The sequence below is a fragment of the Rhineura floridana genome, chromosome 3 (genome assembly GCF_030035675.1).
Source record: "Rhineura floridana isolate rRhiFlo1 chromosome 3, rRhiFlo1.hap2, whole genome shotgun sequence".
In the NCBI taxonomy this organism is placed as follows: Eukaryota; Metazoa; Chordata; class Lepidosauria; order Squamata; family Rhineuridae; genus Rhineura; species Rhineura floridana.
The window spans coordinates 159,386,720-159,397,264 of NC_084482.1; the positions used below are offsets into that span (position 1 = coordinate 159,386,720).

At 39.9% G+C, this 10,545-nt stretch overlaps 1 protein-coding gene across 2 annotated transcripts; it reads left to right on the plus strand.

The window, feature by feature from the left end:
• The first annotated feature begins 386 nt into the window (after positions 1-386).
• GHRL (ghrelin and obestatin prepropeptide) lies at positions 387-9,575 on the plus strand. Of its 2 annotated transcripts, none has more exons than XM_061622039.1 (4): positions 387-4,049; positions 4,156-4,266; positions 7,505-7,613; positions 9,465-9,575. In XM_061622039.1, exons 1-4 carry the CDS (start codon positions 3,942-3,944, stop codon positions 9,548-9,550), a joined length of 414 nt encoding a protein of 137 aa, XP_061478023.1. In that variant the 5' UTR covers positions 387-3,941; the 3' UTR covers positions 9,551-9,575. The 2 variants fall into 2 exon arrangements, with proteins under 2 accessions (XP_061478023.1, XP_061478024.1); XM_061622040.1 differs by lacking the exon at positions 9,465-9,575 and adding an exon at positions 9,227-9,315.
• The last annotated feature ends 970 nt before the right edge of the window (positions 9,576-10,545 follow it).

Consider the following 10,545-nt stretch of genomic DNA (forward strand, 5'->3'; position numbering starts at 1 on the left):
CATGCTTGAACTGGTTCAAATCTTATCTTGGCTGTGAACACACATGCAATTCTATTCACGTTCACACAAGGGCAAGTCCCATTATGTGCAATGGGACGTCCAGGAAAGTGAGCATAGGATTGCATTCTGAGGCAACTTCAATATGATGATGTTAATAACGGGCTCCTGTAAAGAGTTTTTTATAGAATGTGCATGATGTGTTTTGACCACTTTCGTCTTGGATGTACTCAACAGAGGGCTAAGGCAATCATTCTGTCAGCAAAAAGATTTCTCCTTGCATGATGGAACAATCTCCCCCTTGTGAGTCCCCTTAATTTTTTTCTGGAGGTTTCCCCAACTCTCTGGAACAGATTTGGGGATGGCTTAGGGAGAGGAGGGGTAGAAACCCTGTAGTGCTAGAACAAGCCCTAGCATTAGCACAAAAAGATGTTTGAACACCCTTTATATCCCTCTTTTTGCGCTAACAATACTAATAGTAACAATAACAAAAGCAAATAAAACCACAATAAGTAACAAATAAAAGCAAAATAATATAAAAACAGCAACAGAAAAATCACCGTGGCAGGGTGGCTTCCCTAAAACCAGATGACCTTCACTGGTTGATGGGAGATCAAAGAACAGGCTAGGCATAGCCACTGCAAAATAATCAGAAGAAGGCTAGGACTGGGGAGGGCAGCTATGAGAGAACTAGAAAAGGTCCTCAAATGCAAAGATGTATTACTGAACACTAAAGCCAGGATCATTCAGACCATGGTATTCCCAGTCTCTATGTATGGATGTGAAAGTTGGACAGTGAAAAAGGTGGATAAGAGAAAAATCAATTCGTTTGAAATGTGCTGGAGGAGAGCTTTGTGCATACTCTGGACTGCAAATTGGGTGTTGGAACAAATTAAACCAGAACTGTCACTAGAAGCTAAAATGATGAAACTGAGTTTATCATACTTTGGAAACATCATGAGAAGACACGATTCACCAGAAAAGACAATAATGCTGGGAAAAACAGAAGGGAGTAGAAAAAGAGGAAGGCCAAACAAGAGATGGATTGATTCCATAAAGGAAGCCACAGACCTGAACTTACAAGATCTGAACAGGGTGGTTCATGACAGATGCTCTTGGAGGTCACTGATTCATAGGGTTGCCATAAGTTGTAATCGACTTGAAGGCACATAACAACAAAAGATTTGACCAGTTTTCTATCTTTATAGCTGTTGAAAAAAAAGTTGGATGTTGGCTTAAAGTTAAACACTAACAGAACTGTGTAACATTCCTGTTTCAACAGGGGTAAAAATATAAGAATGAAGGTATCCAATATCAGTATTTCCTAGAACACTTCTAGATCAAGCCATTATTTCAATACCATAGCAAAGGAACATGCTTTCAGCTGATAAGTTTTACCCATTGCCCTAGGAAACACAGTCCAAAGAGAATGTTGTGTTTAATTGCAAAACCTTCACAAGAGGTCATGTTTACTTGTTACCTTTTTGACTACAGTTTCCATCATCAGCTCAGAATTTGGTCTACCTAGCCATATGTCTCTGTATTTTTTAAGGTCTGAGAAACAGAATAGTAGGGGAAATCTACCTTGCTGGAAAACACACAAATGTGGAAAGGAGGGGCATGTTGCAGTTGTACCCCATTATTAAACTGTGTTTAGAAATATAATAGAAAATAAATAAAAAGCAGGGTGCTGTGACATAGAATGAATGTTTAAGGGTACTTTCCCTGAGCATTATGGCGCATAAAAATAATTTATCGCCTTCTATTGATAGCAAGAGTTGCAATCCAGTCTTTTTTTTTTACTGAGCCTTATTTACTTCACAAGAACTTAGTTTCAACAAGTAAGCTTAGCATCACATACAAATTGTAAGAAGTAGATAGAAAAAGCCAAGAACTACTTCTTGAGTTTTAATAAAGCTTGGACCAACTGAATCACTCTGAAACTATCACACCAACAATGAAAGAGGAATATTTATGTAGAAGTTTAGTTTCCCTGTTTCTCATAAAAACAAGAGAGGTGCTCTCAAGCTAAAAACATCTATTTCTTTAAATTTGTCAGCTAATTATGTTGTAGACATTTTAGATATATTCACAGTATTATTAATATGCTGCTTTTTGACTCTAAAAAGACTCCTCCCCAAAACACTAGAAAAATACAATAAAAAATGATAACAGAATAAAACAACAGCACAATCAGCAAGGAAAAAGCTAGATTGTTTTTTAAAAACTGTGTCTAAGGCTTGAAAGGGAGGGAATTTGGTATGGCAACAGAAAAGTCACAGCATCCCCAAAAGAATCCTGTAAAGTGTAATTTGTTAAGGATGCTGAGAGTTGTTAGGAGACCCCTTCACAGATGTATAACTCCCAGCCTCCTTAACAAACTACAGTTCACAGGATTCTTTGGAGCAAGCCATGACAAAGGGGTATCAGAGTTGCGCTTTAAACATATGGTGTGGATGTGACGCTTGTGTCACTTCACAAGCAGCTGTACCTCTGAAAGAGATTGGATGCAGAGTCAGGCCTCTGATGTTGAACCCAATGGGCAGGCAAGATCTTATGGAAGTGCTTTAAATTATCCTGGCCTCACACCATTTAAGGTTTTCTAGATGAGAGGCAGCACTTTGAAAGGATACAACAGATCCTTTAATGAACTTGATTGGCACTAGACTAAATGGGTCTCACAAGGACAACATGGCACAGCCTTCTCCCCTCCCCACCCCACAAATGACTCTAGTGAAGTAGTGTTCAACTTTTTCAGACCTAGGAGGACCCACCAAACTTGCATTTGGGAACCCATTTCTTAATTTCCCCCCATTTATTTGTAAAGTGTTAGTGCTGCTGTTGTGAACCACCTTATATCACATTGCTGTAAACTGCCCAGAGAGCTTCGGCTATGGGGCGGTATATACATGTAACAAATAAAACAAATAAATAATAAATATTGTGAACCAGTAGTGGATCCAGACCCACCAGTCAATGCCTTGGTGTATTTTTATTCCTCTTTCCTCCATTTGATGCCTCAGGGGAAGGGGAAGTGAGAAGGATCCAGACTAAAGTTTTCTCTAGCCCAACAACTAATTGGGACCTCTAAAATATAACAGTTTACCTGGATTTTCAAAGCTGTCAGTGCTGCCAGTTCAGGTAGGAGGACATTGGGAGCACAATATTAATTTGCATTGTATTTCTATATGTAACTTTCCATTTTTGAAGATATATTATTTTACTCTTGCTACACAAAACGTCTTAGAAAAATTCTAGCAGATTTCCCCCCAAAAATCACCTCTTGAAGCTAATGCATCAAACACATTTCCCTTTGTTTATTTTTTACGTCATTGAAATATGTTTCCAAGGGATGCCTGATGCCACATGTACCACTTACACAAAGCAAATATTACAGATCACTATATAAAAGCTTTCAACACTGCCCCTCCATTAGTTCATACATACAGGAACTATTAGGTAAGAAACTTTTCCACCTCTTGCTTAGCTTTGTTTTTCCACTTAAACGAATACTAGTTAAAAAATTATACTGAGTGTATTAATATACAGTAAGGCCCCGCTTTTTGGCGTTCCGCTAATACGGCAGCTTTCAGTTAGAGTAAGGCCCCACTCATACAGCGCTTGTTCTGCTTTTACGACATTTGTCGGGCGTCGGGCACCATTTTATTGACGGAGTTCCGCTTTTTGGCAGGTTTCGCTTCTAGGAGGGGGTCTGGAATGTAACGCGCCGTATGAGTGGGGCCCTACTGTATGGGATCCTGGCTGTATGTGCCAATTTTTATAAAATTAAGAACTAATTAACACTTGGACGGCTTATATGACTGGCTTACTGGCTGTATCTTTCGGTATTTAAAACAAATAAGTTTCTTTAGAATGTCCCAGCTTTCTCTGTGTTATTTACAGGTTGATACAGTCTGAATCGTAGGCATCTTTTAAATACAATTATGTTTGCCAGAACCATGATGGTTGGAGTGCTCCTTATCTGTTCTCTCTGGATAGAGACTACTATAGCTGGCTCCAGCTTTTTAAGTCCTGAACAACCAATAACACAGGTAAATACCAAAAGTATGGCTACTGCTCCACACTAGAACTTTATTAAAGGGTGTTTTATCCTAATCATTTGCCTATTGAGCTTCCATCTAACTTGTTTTTTAAAAGCGAAAAGTCCCTTCAAAACCTACCACGAAGTTCCATCGCCGAGATGCAGAAGCATTTTTGGATGTCCATGGAAGTGAGATTGAGAGAGACAGCAACAAAATAGAAATCAAGGTAACTTTTTCTTCCAGTCAGTTTATACCATACAAATTAAGAGTTTAATTTCTTTTCTGCACCTCCCAAAACAGTTTACTGATGTTCAGGTACAAACAAAATCTGTTAACATAAGAAACAAAACAATATAAGCCATAGAACATTTTCAAATAGTCATCGCCTAAAAGAATATTCTGGCCAGAGATCAGCTCATATTGAGGAGGGACCACAGCAGAGGATCACCCTTGCATGCCCACGATCGAAGGCATTTCCATTTAGAGTTGGGAGACCCTGGCTTGAGATCCTGGAGAGCCACTACCAGTCAGCGTAGACAATAATGAACAGTGCAGGCAATAGAAAGACCAATGATCTGACATTGTATAAGGCAGCTTCTGTTCCCTATGTTCGATGTATATATGTGGATACCCTCAGGATAAGGGACATTGGTAGGGATGACCCAAAGGACCTCAGCCGTGGGTCTTTTATGCTGGGCCTCAGATATCCTGCCCCTTCCTACCATCATAATCATCACTGCTGTTATTATTTTACTTTACTTACTGGGCAGTTGGTATGCTACAGCACAGTGCCAATGAAGCCACAGCTATCACCTATCTTAATTTACCGAGAGGCACTCTAAACATTTGTGCAGATTTTGTAATGTGTCTGTGCCGGGAGTCCTTTTAGTACCTAGGAATAGCCCTGATCAAGATCCTTCTTTCCAAAAAGAATAATGAAGTAATGGGGGATGAGACCCAGAAACCACTATGTTTTATGTATGAAATAAAAATATACATTGCATTTAATTTGGTATATCAACTTTTCAGATAATGCTAAATGGAATATCCTTGAAAACAAAGTATGCATTGAGAAGTCAGATGAGGTTTTTAATTGCCTAGCCATTTCCTGCTCTTGCTGCTGCTGCTGAAGCAAATAAAAAGGGTGCTTGTGGTGTTTATGCAGCTCTCTGTAAATACAGACAAGAGGTAGATTGGGGTCCATATGTACAGTTCATAATTCATACTATGTCCTGGATATTCCCAAATATCTGTTCCCAGAATGTTCTGATAATATTGCAGGGCCACCACATGTGAAGCAGGGACCTCCTTTTCCCCTCTCCTTTCCTCTTTCTTTCTCTCCTGCACAAGGAACACAATTAAGCTGTGCAGGAGTGAGGCAGCATCTCTAGAATCTTTAGGAAGGAGTAGGACTCATGCAGTGCAGCTGAGGTCATCCTTAGAAGTTGTTTCAAACGAGCTTCTGAAATTTAGGCTTTTATGTCAGCCACACAATTCTCAACCCTAACCTATACCACTAAACTCCAAATTTAACAAGTTGTAAGTAATAGAAACTAGGCTTTTTGTTCTAGAAGTAGGACCAGCCCTACCATTAGGCTAAATGAGGTGACCAACACAGGCTGCAGATATTGGAGGGCAACGGCAGCAGCCGCCCCCTGGCTGTTCCTCATAAACCATTTCCTCTGTTAGAAGACAGAGCTGGGTATGCCAGAGAACTGTACTGGCCTCCTTAAACTAACCTCCTGCCTCAGGTGCAGCAGAGTATGTTAAAAGACATTTGGGGCAGCACAATGTCTTGGGCCAGCCCTGTCTAGAAATCAGTGGTACACATTCATTCTCAAAAAGTGTTAATGACCAAACTGCCTGGGGAGTGTTTTGTAATTTGCATGGGAATGTTCTTACCTGGTTTTTCCAAAACCAAATAAACTAAGCAGCTGTGTAGTTGTCTGGCAATTTTAGCCTTAGATAGTGGGTCGCCCTTCTATAAATACTGAATTTTCCCAGTTGTTGAATTGTTACTGATTCCATAAAAGAAGCCACAGACCTGAACTTACAAGATCTGAACAGGGAGGTCCATGACAGATGCTATTGGAGGTCATTGATTCATAGGGTCGCCATAAGTCGTAATTGACTTGAAGGCACTTAACAACAATCTCAGTTTGCAAAATGAAGGTGGTTGAAACAGAAGAATAAATGTGGTGTGAATGGTTTCAGTTTTTTGGCCCAGGGTCTCCGCCAGATGAAGTTATTCCCAGAAATTGATTGTGGACCTCTGTCAAATGAAGACAGTTTGGTAGGTGAAAATTACACAGCTCTTGTATAAAGCACAAGAGGAGAATTCTATTAAACCTATGGAATCAACTGGTCCTTTCAAATTACATGGATCAACTGCTTTAATGTATAGGAATCCTAGTCCCAGAAGGTAAAAACCCGCCTGCGTTTGTCTGCCTGTATAGAGTGCTTTTGCTAATGCTACATCTCTTTTGTTGCTTCAAAAACCCTCTAGCATTTTCTGCCATTTCTGAAAGTAATATGGTGGGAACATTGGTTTGTATCCAGTGGCAGCTTTCGGCTAGTGGACACTGTCCCACTTGCGCAAAGCTGAGCCCCTGATTTTTACCAACCCCTCCTACCCAGTGCAGCCTCCTGTGCCCCATAAAAGCTTCTGAGGGCTCCTTTGGAACTGTATGGGATATGGCATACAGGGCTGCAATTGGCAGGGGAGATTGTTGAAAATGGTTTGCCTTGCGCTTCCACTAGCAGAAAGCCACCATTGGATACTACCCAATACTTGATAGTGTTTGGAAAATAAAATTTTGGAAGAATCATAACCTTCATAGCTGTCAAAGCAAAAGCAATTTAAAGACTTCCAGGGCTGTAATTCTTGTTGGGTGCTTTACCAAGTAATTAGTTTCTTTGTTGGAGTTGGATGAGATATTAAATTTGACAACTTCTGAAAATGTTTTTGTTCTTCAAGGCACAGTGCTTAAGACACATAATTTTAGATGAAGCATAATTTATTTCTAGACCTACTTATTTTTTTCAAACTCTGCAAATTCTTCTATGCCAGAAATAACGCCAATCATTACTCTAAGCAAGTCACTTCCATGGGTTAGACAAGATTAATATAAGATCATCAGCAAACAAACGTACAGTATAGTGTTTCTTGTTAATCATTACACCTTTTGTCTTTGTATTCCTCCATAGCAAACCTGCTAATATTTTGACTGTCACTACAATTTAGCAGAGATCACACTTTCATCTCATTTCCCCCCCTCAAGTGGAGCTCTCTCACCACCCCCACCACCCCTCAATCTCTGTTCTCAATATAATCCAGTACTCTGGTAATTCTCCGCTCTAATTTCCCCAAAACACTGAACATTTACAATAAACACAGCCTACTTAATGCAATAAATAATGAGGGGAGAGGAAGTCTTACCTGTATGCTCTGTAACTTTCCTTAGTTTACTGTTCCCTTTGAAATTGGCATGAAAATCTCAGAAGAGCAGTACAAAGACTATGGACCAATATTGGAGAAACTTCTGGAAGACATACTTGTTGAAGACAATCGAGGTAATACTGCCTTTCAAGGAACCAGGGTTCTAAGAACTTACCCAGATTCAATCCAAAGTATATAGAGATAAACTTTTTTTAATATGCATAATTTAATACATTTTGAACATCCTCCCCTTAACCACGTCAGTCCATGCAGGTGAAAGATCATTGCAGCAACAAAGCAATGACATCAACTGCATAGGCAACTCCATATATTTCCTGCTTTTGTACAAGCTGTAGGCTCCTTTCGATATAGTTGATAAGTATCTCAGTGCTGTTTCTAGTCCAGATCATCAGAGACTGAGGTTGCACTCTGGTACATATCAGAGCTCAAACAGGACTTGCATTTGTATAAATATGCTTAGGATCTGGTTGCACACCTCCAAGTCTAAATACACATACTAGAGCATCCCACCGAATTCAGTGCTTCCAAGTAAATCTGCTTAGATAGGATTGTGGATAGTGTGTTCAGAATAATTAGAAGAGCACCATCTGTATTTGTAAATATCATGGATTTTCAAACCCGTATTGTGATTTTATCATATTGTTTATGTTTTGGACTTGTAATCTTGGTTTACCTCAGGGTGGTAAAATGGAGTTATCCACCACATTCATGGAAAACAAAGCTTCTTTCTACTGTTTTGTTCCCTAAAGTTTCCTGGTTATGCCTTAAGACATTTTGGAGCCTGCTAAAATACATTCCTCATGAATACATTTACATGAAATTGCTAGAAGTCATCCAAAAGTTTGGGCTGGAGTGTGCTGATGACATGCAGTTTTATTTTCCTTTTTCATCTTCTGATCTCAAAGGGACTATTGAAACCCTAAACTGATTCCTTGAATCAATTCTGATACAGATAAGGAAAAACAAACTTATGTTAAATCCAAGCAAGACGGAGGTGCTGTGGGTTGCCGGATCTCCAGCTAGTACCTATCTAATACCAGCTGGTAGCATTCCCTCTAAAAGACCTAGGGTTGTGTCCAATGAAGACATCCTGTTAGCACAAGAACTTCCACATGTACAAGACTTCCTTTCCCTGTGTGCCCCCTCCCAATATCTGCCCCAGAGGGTTGAGAGAATCCCTAGAACAGACTGGGAGATGCACATGGGTTATGCAGGGAGAGGAAATTCTATAGCACAAGTGATACAACCCAATGTCTGCAGTTTGGGAGTGCTCCTTGACTCAGAGCTAACTGGGGAAGCCCAGGTGGCATCAGTAGCCAAGAGTGTGCTTTATCAAGCTTTTCTTCATATTCCAACTGCGTTTAATTGGATGGGGCTTATTCTGTTGTAATATTTGTACAATATAGCTTTTACTGTTGTAAGTCACTTTGGACTGGCATTGCCTAGCCCAGGAAAATTTTAAAATAAACAAAATCAAGTAGAAAACAGATTTCAGAACAAAATTCTCTATTGAAGTATGTTCTCTAGCCCAATTATTGCTATAGATCCCATGAAGTTAAGCACTATATGTATGTTAACAAAAATATATAGCTTCTCATGTCTACCCTCATTCAGATATTATTTGCATTTTTAACAAACAGCCTTGCAAGTTGTTTACATTAACAGACTTCTCTAGAGGCACGAAGTTTTTTTTTTTATATTAACTATTGCCCTGTTGACCTTTCAGAAAGCCCAGAAACACAGTGAAAAAACAGATGACAATCAAGATGCTGGAGTCAGCATAACAACCTTACTTTATAACAAATTTCATGCTTTGAATTAAACTGCTTTAAATCTTGATTTATGCTGTTGAACATACTTAATAAATGCTTTGATTCCAGAATATTAAAATTGTGTTTGGCAATTTATTAGAAGATAAAGAGCTTTTTACAGAGAGAAAATAAGATATGCAAATATTTTGGCAGGGGGGACTGTCATCTGGAAAAAGAGCTGCAAGTCTAGAATGAAGTTAGCTGGATGCTATCAACTGCCTCCTGCATTTGTTACATGACCTTGTGTTCATTTATCAGTTTCTAAAACAGAATTAAATGCAAGGTATGTATATAAAGTTGTGAGAAACACAGGCATCTTTGTCAACCAAAGAACTATGTTGACACTGTGCAATAGCTACCACAAAAACATATAGTGCTTCCTGTTAATTAGCTATCGACTAGATCACAAGCATAAATCTGCAACTGAAGAATGGCAGAATTTTGCTTATAGGTTGTGTACGTTTCTAAAAATAAAAGTTCAGTGCCTCTTCTGCTTTAAGACGATTAAACTGTGTTAGCATTATTTATTCATTGATTTATTATTTGATTTATATCCCGCCCTTCCTCCCCACAAGGCTTCCTTGGCTCCAAGGAAAAGATTACAGCCACTCTACTTCTCCCTAGACTTTTTAGGCCAGCACAACACAGCAGCTAAACCAAGGTTTGGCTTAACATGTTGTCCAACCCTGGGATTGTGGTTAAGGTCTTTCCTCCTTAACCACACTCTGTAGCCAAGCTTTGCCCTATGGTTAGTATAGATCATGATTCAGGAGGCGGCACCTTAACCATGATCCTGGGTTTGGACAACACAGTGCTGGCATCCTGCTCTGACCTAAAAAGTCTGGGGAGGAGCAGAATGGGTGCAAGCTCCCAGTACTCTCTGGTTGGGTTGCACTGCTCTCCCAGCTTCCCAACACTACACATAGAATCATAGAGTTGGAAGGGGCCTTGTAGGCCATCGAGTCCAACCCCCTGCTCACGGCAGGAAATCCACAGCTAGAGCATCTCCCGCAGATACCTGTCCAGCCTCTGCTTGAAGACATCCAGCGAAGGGGATCCCACCACCTCCCTAGGCAGTCGGTTCCATTGCCAAACTGCCCTTACTGTCAAGAAGTTCCTTCTAATGTCCAATCTGAATCTACGCTCCTGCAACTTAAAACCATTAGACCTAGTCCTACCCTCTGGGGCAGCAGAGAACAAATCTATACCCTCCTCTATGTGACAGCCCTTCAGG

What these genes read in the sequence shown, in the direction of transcription:
- GHRL (XM_061622039.1), top strand. Translation starts at nt 3,942, where the DNA reads ATGTTTGCCAGAACCATGATGGTTGGAGTGCTCCTTATCTGTTCTCTC. An exon ending in CTGAACAACCAATAACACAG is followed by an intron (nt 4,050 to 4,155) that starts GTAAATACCAAA and finishes GTTTTTTAAAAG; the next exon opens with CGAAAAGTCCCTTCAAAACC. An exon ending in GCAACAAAATAGAAATCAAG is followed by an intron (nt 4,267 to 7,504) that starts GTAACTTTTTCT and finishes AACTTTCCTTAG; the next exon opens with TTTACTGTTCCCTTTGAAAT.